The following is a 16690-nucleotide window of genomic DNA, read 5'->3' as shown; positions in this document are numbered from 1 at the left end:
CCATCTTATTTCTTTAATGATACGAAAGAAATGTCTCAGGTAATCAGGTAAACGGGTTACTTGTCCAGTTGCACATCATTTCACCAATCGAACATCGTAAGATACACGAAGTGATGATGCATTTATGAAACGAACCAGATTTCTCAGATTTATTTCTTACGTGACAGTAAAATACAACGTGAGGGCTGACGACTCCCGGGGTCCAAGCCTTTCATGTATAATGACCTGTTTGTACTGTACGGATCACCGTCTCCTGAAGTCTGTGTCTGTGTGTGGTTCTCCTTGTTACCGTCTGCCCTTCATATTTGTTGTCTCTTTGTACGTAATCATCCTTCAGTAGAGAAGATGACCACAAAGCCAGCCTTGCTCTTTGTTGAAGACCTGGTCGTTCAGGGCTGGACGAACCTTAAGAATCGGTCTGACGTTTTACACCACTTACCCTCATGTCTGCTGGAGACCATATGTGTCTGAGATGACCCACTCCACAACCTTACTACATACCAGCCTCCTTCAGGTCACACTCTAGTTCAACAGTTGGTGATACGAAAGGGAAAGGTGTAAACTATGACTCGATAAATGCAAGGGGAGAGATTGTGAGGGTGGGGGGGGGGGGGTACATGAGAGGGTTGGTGGTTGTGGGGAGTAATAATCTGATGAAGAGCGAGTCAATGGCTCATGACAGATGAAGAGTGGAGGAAAGTGCTCGCGCGCGCGCGCGTGTGTGTGTGTCTGTGTGTGTGTGTGTGCATGTGTGTGTGTGTGTGTGCATGTGTATGTGTGTGTGCATGTGTGTGCGTGTGTGTGTGTGTGTGTGTGTGTGTGTGTGTGTGTGTGTGAGGGGTGAGTGAGGGGGAGCAGGGAGGAGGAGGGGGAAGAAGAGAAGGGGCAGCATGAAGGACGCAGCAGCGAGGGTCGAGTGCTGGTCTTGCTGACGTCATCAACAGTGATGCTTGCTCACGTCATCAAGAGGGGATGGAGGGGGAGTCCTTTTGACCTTCTTTGCTACAGGATGATGACGAGTTTGTCGTATGGATCTGACCGTGGGAAGTACAGCTCGGGGGTTCGAGACCCGTTGCTTGCTGAGGGACGGCGAGACGATTGTGGGAGTGTATCAGAGGAAGGTAATGACGCAAGGAGGGGGCGGTGAGAGGAGGAGGGAATAGAATGATAGGACATGGAAGAGGGACAAAGTCAGACGCTTTTTATTTGTCACTTTGTTGGATTTCTTTGCCCCGCTGACGTCACATTATATTCCCCTCTTTCCCTCTTATCTTCACACTCTCTCTGCTTCTCTCACTTTGTTCCATGTAGTAACTCCATCCGTTGCGTCACCTGTGTTTCTGCACGTCACCTGCTTCCCTCACTTCTATATTTGTCTCTCTCTTTGTGTACCCTATTGTCTCTCATCCTCAGGTGTTTGTGTTCTGCCATCAACACAGCCAGTCCCCAGGGTGTAGGCGTCCCCTCCACCGGTCCCCACGGTGCAGGCGTCCCCTCCACCGGTCCCCAGGGTGTAGGCGTCCCCTCCACCGGTCCCCACGGTGCAGGCGTCCCCTCCGCCGGTCCCCACGGTGCAGGCGTCCCCTCCGCCGGTCCCCACGGTGCAGGCGTCCCCTTCGCCGGTCCCCACGGTGCAGGCGTCCCCTTCGCCGGTCCCCACGGTGCAGGCGTCCCCTCCGCCGGTCCACACGGTGCAGGCGTCCCCTCCGCCGGCCCCCACGGTGCAGGCGTCCCCTCCGCCGGTCCCCACGGTGCAGGCGTCACCTCCGCCGGTCCCTACGGTGCAGGCGTCCCCTCCGCCGGACCCCAGGGTGATGGCTTCCCCTCAGCTGCTTCCCGAGGTGCAGGCCGTAACTTCAGCTGGTTCCCAAGGGGTAGGATGTCCCCCAGGCTGCCTCCCACGGGGCAAGCCGTCACCCAGCTATCTCCCAAGGTGCAGGCCGTACCCTCAGCTGGTTCCCACGGGGTAGACCGTCCATTCATTTGGTTCTCTTGGAGAGATCATCCCCTTAGCTAGTACACTTGGGGCAAGCTGTCCCCCAGGTGAGTCCCATCCATCGCACCCGTTTCAAGTGCTTACTGGTTGAGCGACCTCGTTACCTTGTTAGCAGACGAAGATAACCACAGGAACTAACAAGCCAAGCCATCCCCTACACTCCCTACCCCCTAATCATCGTTACTGGTGCAGAATAGTCGTAACCTCTGACCACAGTTGTGATCCGTAAACAGAATCGAGACCTGTTAACAGGTTCATGACCCACAGACAGAATCGTGACCCATTGACAGCATTATTACCACGTAGACAGAGGTATGATTCGTAAACAAAGCGACCTGTAAACAGAATTATGATCTAAGGATGAATTTAGAAGCTTAGGAGGTCATCATCATCATCATCATCATCATCGTCATCATCATCATCGATATTAGACAGAAGCTGATACAGTGTTACATCATTGACATGGTACAACAGGTCATTCTCAAAGGGCGAATGAGCGTCGTCAAGAGACCATCACAACTGTCTGTTATAGGTCTTGATTGTTAAAGTGGTAACAACCTCAGCGACAAACACTTGTGACGTCATGAGGCACAGTGACAGTCGCTCGCCGTACAAGTTGGTAACCTCAGAGCCAGCTGGTGACCACAGAACCAGCTGGTGGCCACAGAGCCAGCTGGTGGCCACAGAGCCAGCTGGTGGCCACAGAGCCAGCCGGTGACCATAAACCTAAGTCACCACCTCCACCAGAGTCACAGACGCCTCACCTGTGTGTGTAGGTCCTGCCGCTCCCCACCGACACGTCTGTTGGCGCAAGATAAAGAGATTTGATCGAATAAAAAACATTACCGTCCCACAGAGATGTTGCTCCTCTATCTGTCCCCTTATGGCTCACCCGTCCTCACCCTGCCTGTCCCTTCTGTCCTTTACCCGTCCTCTCTATCCCTTTGCTATTCCCTCTATCCCTTGCCCGTCCCCTCTGTCCCTTACCCGGCCCTTCTATCCCTCTTTTGTCTCCTCTGTGCCTTACCCATCCCCTCTATCCCTCGCCCATCCCTTCTGTTCCTCACCCTTGTTTTCTCCGTCCCTCATTCGTGTCCCCTCCGTCCCTCACCTTTCCGTCCGTCCTCTCTCCCTCTCATCCGTCCGCTCCCATATCCCCATCCAGCGAGCCCACGTCCATGTCCCCGCTTCCCATCCCCTGCCCGTCTCCCTCAGCCAGCCTGTCACCGCCACAATTATCGCCACAAAAATAATTTCCTGCGAGGCGACCCTCCCCCCTGGTGAGGGAGGGTCCCCAGGCCGGCCTACCTCCTGCCATGTGTTCATGACGCCTCCAGAACTCCTTCAAGACACCCGACCCAGGCGGGAGTCGACTCCTCGCCCATCCAGACTTACATGCGATAGTTATCAACTTACGTTTTTGTTTCACTCAAGAAACTCGTAGCCAGGAATATGCATCTGTGTAATTGGAAACAGGCGCATAAGTTTTCGTTCAGCGTGGGAATCGCAGGTTGCCGATCAACCAAACATCTTTAACTTCGGACGATGTGGGTTGAACACCACCTGTGTACGAAGACAAGAAAAGGCTGAACATGAAATTTGAGTAACATGATCTTGTCAGCATTTGAGGCCATTGTTATATACAGTTTCACGTAACGGTAGTTTTGTTCAAATCACTCGGCAATTCCATTAAATCTACCTCAATGTGCAGCAGACATGTCTCCTCGCAATTGACAGTCACGGGAATTATCCATGCTCGGACGACGCCTCAGTCGTCATGACAACGGCGCTTGCGCTACCCACCCGTGACGTCATCCATGACGTCTCAGCCGCCACGGATGAAAAGACGAGTGCTCGCCGCCCAGACTGCAGAGTGACTCCGACCGTGGCCGAGAGCCTCGTCAGACCCAAGCTTGTGAATTACAGTGAACACCTTCGGGTACCAACAGTGACAACCCTGGATTATAACCTGCCCACGACGGCTTCCCCAACACCATCATCAGGTAACTGTCTGCTCCCATGTACCGTCTTTCCATAGGCCAGGCACAGCAGCCACCTGTTCCCTCACTGGAATGCAGCTGTTGACGCTGGATTTCTATAAATACATGACATTATCAGTGGATGACATCTGCTGTAACAGACGTTAAACACAGAACTGAACCAGAAACACAGCGTTGAACTTGAACGTTCATTAGTTTTCCAAACAATTGTTGTGTAGAAAGTCTCCTCACATTATATGTTGCCATTTTTGAAGACTTTGTAGTAATAACGTAAGCGTGAGGAGACAGTGATATCATTTGTATACCATTTCTTTAACTGGAGTTGATAAAAGATTTATTTGTGTCTTTCTTATGACCGAAAGTAAAGAATTTTATTCTCTTGTTTGCAGAGATGAGTGGAGGCAGCAAGAGTGCCAGTTTCCACCGCGTCAAGACGTTCGAGCTGCCGCGTCTTGAGGTGGACCGACAGTTCTCCGACGTGCGGCTCTTGGCCGAGGGCTGGTACGCTAAGGTCTACGCCGCCAAACACCTCGAGTCCGACAGCCAAGTCGTCCTCAAGTGCGTCCAGAAGGAGACGACGAAGAAGAAAGACTTCTTCCGCGAGTTCCACTACAACTACTACCTCAGCCCGCACCCCAATATCGTCAACAGTTTCGACGTGGCTTTTGACACCAACACCTCGTTTGTATTTGCACAAGAGATGGCGCCTAACGGCGACCTGGCGCAGTTTGTGAGGAAAGGTGGACTTGGAGAGTTGAAGTCTAAGCGTGTGGCGGAGCAGATCGCCTTCGCGCTGGAGTTCGTCCACAGTAAGGACCTCGTTCATCGTGACGTGCGATTGGAGAATATCTTCGTCTTCGACCGTGAGATATCACGCGTCAAGCTGGGCGACTTCGGCAATATGCAACGAGCCGGAACTCTGGTGAAAAAGGTGAATGTGCGAGTACCCTGGGCACCGCCAGAGGTGTGTCAGGCTGTGTATAACGAGGGGTACCATGTGGAAACCTCTCTGGATGCCTGGCAGCTTGGCATCCTCATCTTCGTCAGCCTAACGGGTTCGTATCCTTGGTACTCTGCCGACATCACCGACCGCCACTACAACTCATGGGTCGCTTGGCTTAAGCGCAAGACTACTAAGATTCCACGTCGCTTCAAGTGCTTCACTCCGCGTCTTCTTCGTCTTCTGCGACGCTGTTGGAACCCAAGCCCGAGAAGAGAGCCGGTGTGAGGGAGGTTTACAAATACCTGTCCGATTCCTGGCTGGTGAAGGGCATTGATCCACTGGACATTGCTTTTGACGAGAGTTCGTCAGAAATCTTCGTCACAAGTACCAAGCCTCTGTACGAATGCGCGGAGAAGAAGAAGCTGGTGGATCTTCTGCGCTCCTACGGCATCCAGACAACCGTCGACAAGAAGGAAACCACCAAGCGAATCTGCGAGTGGCTCCTGACGTCGGCGTCGCCGTGCCAGCGAGGAATGTAACCCAAGTGAGGACATCTGTACTTCCCTGTGCTCAAGCTGACCTAAGCTGACTTATGGCTGTTCACCCATACCTCTCTGACCTGAGATGCTGATCTGCACGTGCGTGACCCCAAGTGTCACGCATGTAACCAGCGCAGGTGATGCACACAGTGGTGTGTGATTTGGTCTGCTGACCCGGGTTGTTGACCTTGCGTGACCCTGGGTCATAATCTGGACAGTCTGTAGTTGGAGTGACCGTGCCAAAGAGGGCGTCTGCTAAGGCCGGAGTCGGCAGGACGCCCCCCTAACTGTGATAACGTTACCCTGGGAAGACATCGCTAGTGAGGCTCCTCGCTTGGTATACGAACTCAGTTCTGGTGGACGAAGACCGCCATTCATGTCAAAGTCCCACATATCAAACCTTTGTTAATTTTGGTAACGGAACAGAGCCATAAATCAACCAATAATTTCCAGGTAACGCCATTATCCTTTGTATCAAAGGAAAAGAAAAAAAAAAAAAGAATATTATGAAAGGGTATTTTGCTAGGTATTTAAGTAACTTTTGTGTACTTTGGTACTTTATTTTTCAAGCTTATTACGACTGCTAGACTAGTCTTCCAAGATAGAAAAGCTTTGTTAGTCAGTGCAGTGAGAATGACATTCCTAGGAAGCCACAGCAAAGGCAGTGCAGACCAGCTCCCTGGTCCTCCCTCACAGTCCTCCGTGGCCGTGCTGTGGGCCGGGGTAGTGCTCCTGTGGCGCCTCTCTGTGGAAGCCAACCAACCATGTCCCTGAAGGCAGTCCGGACTCTGTATCTGCACTCAGCTCCCCACCAGCATATCAAACACATTAATGAGCGTTTCCTCCTAAAGGTATTAGCTAAAGTTGGGTTCCGGGAGTGCAGGTACAGAGCCTGGGTCTCAGGCCATCGTTCTTAAGAAATGTGAAGTTTGTGTTGGGATTGCTTCCCACACAGGAGTCTGAGATATTTTGTATACTCTTATTTATTAATGATTGAATACAGAAATCAAAATAAATGAAATGAATTAATCAAAGGTGTATTCTGTATCACCCTGTGTTGGTCTGGATCTTTACTGATGTATACTGTACAACCATACGCGAAAATATATACATAAACACATATTAGATATCATTACACACACACACACACACACACACACACGCTCTCTCTCTCTCTCTCTCTCTCTCTCTCTCTCTCTCTCTCTCTCTCTCTCTCTCTCTCTCTCTCTCTCTCTCTCTCTCTCAGGTAAACATGAGATAATTTTTCATCTTAGATGATGGACATACAAGACATTTTTTCCTTTACACCGTAGCTGTAGCCTTGCTAGTCACACACGTACATCCCCTGAAGGACACACAGATGGTAAAGGATTTATGATGGGGATTCCAGCTGTAAGATCCTCATAGCGACACAAGTTAGTAGACTGTATACAGGAACACTTCTTGTATCATCATGACGCTAAACACACAAAAATTAGGTGGACTGGTACATTACATCACCCATACTAGCAGCATGAATATTGAGAGCGTTACATGCAATACAACAGTTTCATAAAGAGATCATGGGATGTATGAGTTTGGTGTATACTGAATGAGGACGTAAAGAGAACAGAGAAGAAACCAGATTCAAAGAGGAGATAGATATGGTCGTGGAGCTACGTACAGGCCAAGAATATCTGTAGAAATATAAACTGGGTCGCGGTGTTTACCTGCCATTATGCAGCAACTGTTGAGGAAGGTGCTGTGAAATCTACTGTAAAGAAATAGAGACTTGGGTACTTTGTGGTGCAATTACCGAGGGAAGGTTATAGGAAAGAGGGAGACGAGGTTCAATAAAAGATGACAAAAAGGGAAGGAGTTTTGGGACGGACTGTAGTGCAGATATGGGTGGTACCTGAGCCACTCAGTATTTGAAAGGCATGAGAGAGCGAGGAATGAGCACAGCAGGATGAAGGAGGAGGACGACCAAGGAATCATGTTCATCAGGAGGATAGTGTTAGTTTATGCATAACTAATTTTGCAAAGGGGTTCAGAGGAAGAGTTGTGGAGAAAGATGTACACTGTGACATGCGAGAACTTTGATGGCGAGCTCAAAAGTGTTTTTACAGTGGGAGACATTGTAGCCTCAACACCAGTGAGGTAAGATGGGGAGGAGGTCTTGGAAAGCGTTGAAATACAGGGAAAGGAATGAGCATACTAAGTAAGGGCTCATGATTCTAATGAAGTTTCTTCGTTTGTGGCGAAGGGCTGCACAGATACGCTTGACGGACTATTCCTAATGTGAAAAAACATCATTGGAGGAAGGTAAAGTACCAAGAGAGTGGAAGGTGGTAAATGTCGGAACTATATTTAAGAAGAAGACCGAAAAATTGTGTTAAACTACAGACAAGTCTGAAAAATGCTGGAAAAGAGGAACAGAGAACTGATCGATGACTACAAGCAACAGGGGAACTGCGTGTGTGGGAGAAACATGAAAACATGAAAATAAAACATGTGTAACAAGACTTTTAGACTTCCATGAGAAAGTGAGTTCTATCTTCGGCAAAAGAGAAGGTTGAATTTACAGACACAGGACGTTGGTCAAGAAGCTAGATCTTCAGGGACGAGCTAGGGATACACGCTTCCATGAATTAAGAATGACCATATTGGAATGGGATAAAGACTCATGTCAGAGGATCCTCCTCAAAAAAAGAACGTTATGTCGCAGTGTTCAGTCCTGAAACCATTACTCTTCTTAATCCTTACGAATGACTTGTCAGAAGGAATGTACTTTTACCTGAATATGTTTGCCGAGAGCGGTAAGGTCATGAGGGAAGCAAAGAGTGTTGGGGATAGTAGCGACTTACGATGTGACCTAGACAGGTAGGCCTGATACATGGTGCATGATGATCAACCTGTGTAAACTGAAAGTAATGAGGATGTGACACTCTCAAAGAAGGGCTTGATGGAACAATGTCCAGCATCAAGATACCATCAATGCTGCAGCCACGATCGTCCACTCCAAGTAAACCTATGCAGATAGGATGTAAACTATTCCCTCAGATTTACAAAGTGCCTCTTAGTCTCTCGTATCTGGCGCGCGTCACTGGAGTCTGAGATGCGTTGGTGGCTCTACCGTAGTGCACCTCAGCGACCTCAGGTTTCTTTCCTCATTACGTGTTCTTTCCCAGACAAAGATACTCTACTTTGCATACAGTTCCTTCACTTGTGAGTCACTTAACCGTGTAATGTTACTGAAGCCCATTACTGTCCCCTACCCCCCATTCCTCTCTCTCTCTCTCTCTCTCTCTCTCTCTCTCTCTCTCTCTCTCTCTCTCTCTCTCTCTCTCTCTCTCTCTCTCTCTCTCTCTCTCTTATAGGTAATATAAATTCCAGTAAAGCTCATTAGACCGGCATCCCAAACGCTTTCATAATATATGTCCAGAGCCCAGCTCAGTGCTCTCCTTCCGGGACCTTCCCGAAACTCTCCACCGTCACCACACACACGTGGACTCCTCCTGATCCACCAACTTCCACCGTCACCACACACACGTGGACTCCTCCTGATCCACCAGCCTCCACCGTCACCACACACACACGTGGACTCCTCCTGACCCACCAGCCTCCACCTTCACCACACACACGTGGACTACTCCTGATCCACCAACTTCCACCTTCACCACACACACGTAGACTCCTCCTGATCCACCAGCCTCCACCTTCATCACACACACGTGGACTCCTCCTGATCCACCAGCCTCCACCGTCACCACACACACACGTGGACTCCTCCTGACCCACCAGCCTCTACCTTCATCACACACACGTGGACTCCTCCTGATCCACCAGCTTCCACCTTCATCACACACACGTGGACTCCTCCTGATCCACCAGCCTCCACCGTCACCACATACACATGTGGACTCCTCCTGACCCACCAGCCTCCACCTTCATCACACACACGAGGACCCCTCCTGATCCACCAACTTCCACCTTCACCACACACACGTGGACTCCTCCTGATCCACCAGCCTCCACCGTCACTACATACACACGTGGACTCCTCCTGACCCACCAGCCTCCACCTTCATCATACACACGTGGACTCCTCCTGATCCACCAGCCTCCACATTCATCACACACACGTGGACTCCTCCTGATCCACCAGCCTCCACATTCACCACACACACGTGGACTCCTCCTGATCCGTTAGTGTTCACATTATATTATTCACACAGTCCATTGATGAAGTCAGAGCGTCTCTCATACATAAATGATTCCTCCTACCTACCTACCTGTGGGAGGGGATCGTCCAGTCAAGACGTCTTTTGTCGTGTTCTCTTTACAGTCGCTTCTGGTTCACTACTCTGTCACTGTGTTTGTCTCAGGATGAGCTGAACAAATCCTCAGTGTATTTCAGCAGCTTCTGGCGTCGTCTGGTAGCAAGTTTTCAAGAAGTTTAGTCCCTGTGTTGATCTTCACTCTCCATGTTGATCTTTAAGAGTCATAACAATTTAGTGACAAAATGACTACCTTATGATTTAAACATATATCTGCAGACATTGGACGAAAATCTCCAACTTCCGCCTCTGAATCCATTTTTTTTTCTCATTTGCTCATAAGATTTCATTCACAAAGCTCATATAATTCATTCACAGACGTCATCCACCCTCACAGACGTCATCCACCCACACAGACGTGATCCGTCTGCACAAGCGTCATCCACCTACATAAACGTGATCCACCCACACAGACGTCATCCTTTCATTAGTGCTACAAGATTATCCAACCCCCTCCCCCCCTTTCTGATTATATCGTGGATTATCAACTCTGGCGCGGAAGTCAGTGTTTATTACGATACGAGTAATGTTAGACATGTATAGTTATTTATCACCATAAGCAACAAGGAAGCCAAGCTCAGCATCTACGACGGACTTCAGCTATCGTCCCTGCTCATAACCATAACTTCTGGCACATATATGAACATCTATAGATACTCTACAGTCTGGAGTCTCTCTCAGCCTCGGTGTCGAGTGTAGCATTATGTTGCTGATCGTCTGAAGGTTGCTGGGATGGTCACGTGGTGTTTATTAACAAGGGTCACGTGCAGCGTCTTCACCGTCAGCAACAAGGTCATCTGTAAGTGTTTTCATTCATTATGGAGGCCAGCGTTACTTTGATCATGTACGTCAGCTGGGAGTAGTAAGGACGGGATGATATGACTGGGTTGTGTGTGTGTGTGTGTGTGTGTGCGTGTGTGTGTGTGTGTGTATGTGTGTGTGTGTGTGTGTGTGTGTGTGTGTGTGCGTATTATGTGTGTGTGTGTTGTGTGTGTGCGTGTGTGTGTGTGAATAAGTTTTATTTCTCTCACAATAGCTACACATTCGCATGGTACGTTTACGAAGATTTTCAATAATTTTCTTACTATTTGTCGTTATGAAAAATGTATATAGGTGAGTGATGGCTGGAAGATGGAGGCAAGAATAAAACAAGTAAAGTTAGTGTACTTCTGTAAGTCACATTAAGCAGGAGACTCGTCACACAAGTTATCTCAGGTTCCTCACTCCGCTGCCTCTCACCAGGTGAGTTAAAAAAGCGTGAAGAATGTTAACTGCTCCAGAAGGGGTCGGCCCATTTTCCATACCTCTTCGTCTCATCACAAAACGGCGTTTTTGAATTTCAAGATATTTTCGTCCTAGCTGTAGCTTGTGTGTGTACCCAGACTTCACGAAGATGTCACGTGTCCCAGATTTCAAGACGATACCTCAGATGATTATAGATAGAGAACAAACAGAGTCAGATATGCAAATGAATAAATAGGCTCAGGCACATGCTTTGCTGACATAGACAGAGAGACAGACGAACACATTATCCATCTCTGAGGTCGAGTGCAGACTTGAAGCTGCAGGAACCCATATTGAAGTCCAAGAATGGTATAGTTTGATTATATATATATATATATATATATATATATATATATATATATATATATATATATATATATATATATATATATATATATATATATATATATATATATATTCCCTGAGGATAGGGGAGAAAGAATACTTCCCACGTATTCCCTGCGTGTCGTAGAAGGCGACTAAAAGGGAAGGGAGCGGGGGGCTGGAAATCCTCCCCTCTCGTTTATTTTTTTTTTTTTAATTTTCCAAAAGAAGGAACAGAGAAGAGGGCCAGGTGAGGATATTCCCTCAAAGGCCCAGTCCTCTGTTCTTAACGCTACCTCGCTATCGCGGGAAATAGCGAATAGTATAAAAAAAAAAAAAAAAAGATATATATATATATATATATCTATATATATATATAAATTTTTGAGATATAGGTCAGCTATGTATAGAACATTAATTATGATATACTTTTTCTTGTATCTGTTGAGACAAATACAGAGAGTGATCACATTTTCCAACTGATGCGTTTTTCTTTAGAAACAGTTTCTCTTCCCAGATATAACATAAATTATACGTAATAACTTGAAAGATATAATATCCAATATTATTTCCATCCCTTGATACAATGGCCATATTATCATAACAAGGTTGAAGAAAATAACCAGTATATCTGTGTCTTGTGGCCTGTTATCATAACATCATCGATTGTCTAGCTGGGTAAGACCACTCTCGTCTCTGGTACACGGCACCTTTCCCAGGATGACGCAAGGGTTTTGTTATGTAATAGTAAGTAGCTGATTCCAGCAAAGCCTCAGCCCAGCACATTGAGGGGCCGGCAGTACATGGCGGAGGTCACTTACATGTGGTATTTTAGTACATGTGTCAAATGTATTATGAGCAAAATTATCATTGTGTTATTCACACAGTCCAAAGGTTTAATCCATCTTCTCGCTCTCTTTGAGATCATCGGCGTTTAGGAGGAAGAACGTAAACAAGGCTACGTTGTTACCTCTACTATAGCAGGAGCTGCAGCAGTAGCAGATCAACACGTGGCTCCATCACATAACTAAGACGTGAAACTTGGGGCGAGAATGAGTCTCCTTCATTTCAGCCGCGTGACCACGAAGGTAAGGTCCTTCAGAGTGACGATACGACCCTTGACACGACGCTATGACCTTAGGGTATGATGCCTGGAACTGGACCTGACCTTTGTGGTGCCAGAGACAACAAAATCTTTACACCCAATGGTCGTGCTGTCGTGTTAATGGGTCGTACCGTCAACGTCAAGTGGTTGTCTCCCTCAGGATCCTCTTGGGTTGTCTGTATATTCTTATGGTTCTCATTGAAGCTCGTGGGAGTATTGTAGCCACCCTGAGAGGTATGGTTGCCACATCTGAAGGAAGAAGCACAGGTCCGTGTTCTCTGTCGAGTCAGATTACGTTAAGGACAAAAATGGTAATGTTAGATCATCACAAGAGCCTCGACCCAGTGATATCTAAAGTGCTCGGTTGCAATACGTGCCGACTGCACCAGCGTTGCAGCTGGAGAGATAAGTTTACATGATCTCAGACCAAAACTTCTGTTGTTGTAGCGACACATTGTCTCCGTTAAACGGGACCTCAAGGAGCTTTTACCTTTAACTTTCCCTAAGTCACAAGGTCCACAATAACAAGTCCAAGACTCCTGATATTTCATGTTTCCAGGCCTTGTAAACACTTCGTAACATACCTTTACCGTACCACTTCATCCAAAAACAGAACACCAGACGCCTTCAATACAAATTGCCTTCACATACCCAGAGCACCTGTGTTGCAGTGACGATCCTCTGTGATAAGACCTTCATTCATTCCTGGCGCAACTCCGTCCCACACGAGACAGCATCGCAACCCCCTGCTTCAGCGAGGCAGCACCAGGAAAACAGGTTGGAGTCAAAGAATTCCATTTTCTTAACTAGATAACCAAAGGTCACACATGATTTCTACATAATCTTTAGATGATAATACTGACGTGCAAGGTATCCCTCCCCCCAACCTTTTTCTATGTTTATGAAGTGGAAGTCTCGAGCCGCACAACACACAGCATGATCACGTCAATATCTTGAGCAGCAGCTCTAACGTGGAAATACTCTACATTGGCGACTCTTTCTGCCGCACAGGTTCCGTCAGTAGAGCCGGCGACACCCAGGCGATAGATGATCTTTGTGTCGCGTCCTCAACCCAGACATGTCCCTCTGGGGAATGGGATCTTATAACTCACTTGAACGCTGGAGTAGGTCTTGGTTGGATTATCTCAAAGTTACAGGATTCAAAGCTCTTCCATCACTATGATTACGTGTAGACTTATGAAGACATTCAAAGGATTTTCTTTCTTCGAGTAAATGTAGAGTTATGGTAGAGATACTCCGTCCCAAGTAGCGGAAGGCATTTTCTAAAATACATTTTAAAGATATAGTCAAAAGATATAGTAAAAATCACAGGAATAAATGATTCAGATATTCTCTCTTCGTCTACCTCGTCCTATCGTCTCTCTGTGTTGACCGAAGCTCCAGCTGAAAAGACTTAGCTGAATTTATCTTTCGAGAGATTGAATCAGAATAAAATGAAATAAAACAAAATGTGTAAAACTGGAATGTAGGTCTTCCTACTGAATCCCACCTCCCTGTGGGTACGTGTCTGCTCTGTCCTAGTTCTGGTCCTGGGTAATGACCTTGTTCAACATAGTTGCATGTTAGATTACATTATTCTTAACTCCCCTGATCACGACAGTGCTACCTCACAAGCACGACCACACGACACCTGGCTATGATGGCTTGGCTTTAAGCCTTTCCCTTCAGGGTCAGGTCAGCGACCAGGTCATGATGTGCATGGGTCGTTCTGTCGTGTTCAAGTGTCATGACGTAGTACTCTAGGGTCGCAACTTCCTACTCAAGGGTCGTAAGCTACTGTTCAAGTATCGTTCACTCGTGCTTGTGAATCATAACGACCTGTTCAAGGGTGTTATCGTACCGATGAAGAGTCATAATGTTGTGCTAAACGATCCTACTGTCCTGATTAAGTGTCGTAGAGTCTTGATGAACAGTCGTATGGTTGTGATCAAGAGTTGTATCATGGTGCTGTAAGGTTATAAGAAGTTATAGAGGAAAATAACTAATATGGCCTTGGAGCAAAGTAATATTACACAGTAAATTACTATAAGTACTCAGGATAATTTCAGGATCGTGTTGGGAAACACTCGACAAAAAAAAATTAGGGGTTGGTAACTTTATTAAGGCGAAACTACCTTAATTGTTCCTCATTCTTTGTAAAGATAACTCTACCAGCAGTCTTTATAAGGGCAGAGGAAGACCTTGTTATCCAAGGACAATTGATGACTATAACCTAGAAATATCACAAGATAATTTAGATCAACATCTAGATATTCATATCTAACTAGATCAATTATTGACTCAAGATGGAATCTCTCCGTAATTTCATTCTACATCTGGGGCATATATCTGGCCACAGCAGATTTCAAAAAATCATTGAGAAGCTACAATGCCTTACATGGTTGAATGTGTGTGTGTGTGTGTGTGTGTGTGTGTGTGTGTGTGTGTGGGATTTCTCTCGCTACTATAATAATGCTGACAAGTATCTTCACTAAGAAGAAGACCATGAAGACGAATATGAATTATGGAACCATGGAAGCGGAAGTGAATCACAGGGTGGGGGGAGGGGGCGAAGGTTCTGGGAGCGATGAAGAATGTTTGGAAGGAGAGAACGTTATCTCGGAGAGCAAAAATGGGTATGTTTGAAGGATTATTAGTTCTAACAATAATGTATGGTTGCGAGACATGGGGTATAGATAGAACTGTACGGAGGAGAGTGGATGTGTTGGAGATAATATGTCTGGGGACAATATGTGTTGTGAGGTAGTTTGATCGAGTAAGTAATGAAGCGGTAAGAGAGGTGTGGTTGAGAGAGCAGAAGAGAGTGTGTTGAAATGGTTTCGACATATGGAGAGAATGAGTGAAGGAAGATTAATAAAGAGGATATATATGTGTCAGAGGTATCATCAGGAATCAACAAAAGAGAGAAAAAACTGTCACAAAACTTGGATATGAAATGTGAAACACAAACAACATGAATATAAGAAACAAACTCGGAAAAAATCACAGTACATAGAACAAGAAATGTCAGGGAAAACACTATAAGCGATACAGATTTACAATGTCATGGCGGATAGTTTGAGCTACAGCTTATATACAGCAGTATGAATAAAGAAGTATAGACATGCAGTAGCGGAAACACACAAGAACAATCTTGAACGAAGTACAAATATAGAAAACCCATCACTAATTACACTAAGTTGGGCCAAGCGAGGCCTATATCGTCGGTATATGGCGTTGAGGTCAGGTCGGGCTCGTCTGATTCTCTCTGACTTTGTAGCCCAGGACTGGGGGGTCACTGATACGTTCCCCAGGTCCTGAAATGGCGGACTCGGTAGCTTGTGGCGGGTCACTGTCGTGTTCCCACTGTTCTTAAACGGCGTTAGGTCTACGTTCTATTGGCGTGCCATCAAAGAGTTGTATGGCGTTGGTCATGTTTGCCAGGATGTTAATGACAGGTCATATCGCTATTCCTGCTCGCTAACAGGAGAGGTCAGGGAGGGTTACGACAGCGGCTAAGATGTTGGTTAGGCCGTAGATGTATGATGTCATCAGGGCTAGGTAGGCTGAGCTGGTCGTGGGAGTATGATCTCATAAATGATATTCGATGATGATGAGATCTTTGGCGGCGACGTGACGAGGCAACCTGCGATCCCACATAACATTGAAATAATTCTAAATATTCCATGACGAATATAAACCTCGACAACGACCATTGTGCCTAACCTTTGACCTGTCCTACGAGGTTCAGGTCATGGCAAACCCTAAGGTTTACCGTCGTGGTAAATAGGTTAATACTAGATGGGAAAATACAAATTCCTCGCCAGCCCAGGGACTACCTGGGATGGTGAGGTATAAAAGCTGACAGACATTCAAAAGGCAGCTCCGAAAATAACTGCAAATAGTCATGCGTAACCATGGCGACGACATGAACCAGAACTGCAGAGAATCATTGTACGATGAAGAGATGACGGTGGTGGGGGCTGACGAGGCCGTCACTATGGCAACCACGAACATGCCATGGTCATCATGGTAGCCTCTCTGATGCCATGGTAAACATGCCTCCCCCATGGTCATCATGGCACTCCCTCCCATGCCAAGACGTAAATGTTCCTCCACATTTAAATGCACAAGACCTGGCGCAAACATTGGCAAGGTTACACATAACGTTAACCAGAGA

At 46.9% G+C, this 16690-nt stretch overlaps 1 protein-coding gene across 1 annotated transcript; it reads left to right on the top strand.

The window, feature by feature from the left end:
* The first annotated feature begins 3869 nt into the window (after positions 1 to 3869).
* Positions 3870 to 6512, top strand: LOC139754454 (serine/threonine-protein kinase SBK1-like). Its single transcript, XM_071671727.1, is given in 3 exon segments — positions 3870 to 3999; positions 4386 to 5186; positions 5189 to 6512. Coding segments are annotated over 2 exon segments (1089 nt in total). The 5' UTR covers positions 3870 to 3999; positions 4386 to 4387; the 3' UTR covers positions 5479 to 6512.
* Positions 6513 to 16690: the final 10178 nt, after the last annotated feature.

This window comes from Panulirus ornatus, chromosome 17 (genome assembly GCF_036320965.1).
Source record: "Panulirus ornatus isolate Po-2019 chromosome 17, ASM3632096v1, whole genome shotgun sequence".
Taxonomy (NCBI): Eukaryota; Metazoa; Arthropoda; class Malacostraca; order Decapoda; family Palinuridae; genus Panulirus; species Panulirus ornatus.
The sequence above is the reverse complement of the archived record's forward strand: the minus strand, read 5'-3'. Positions and strand labels throughout refer to the sequence as shown.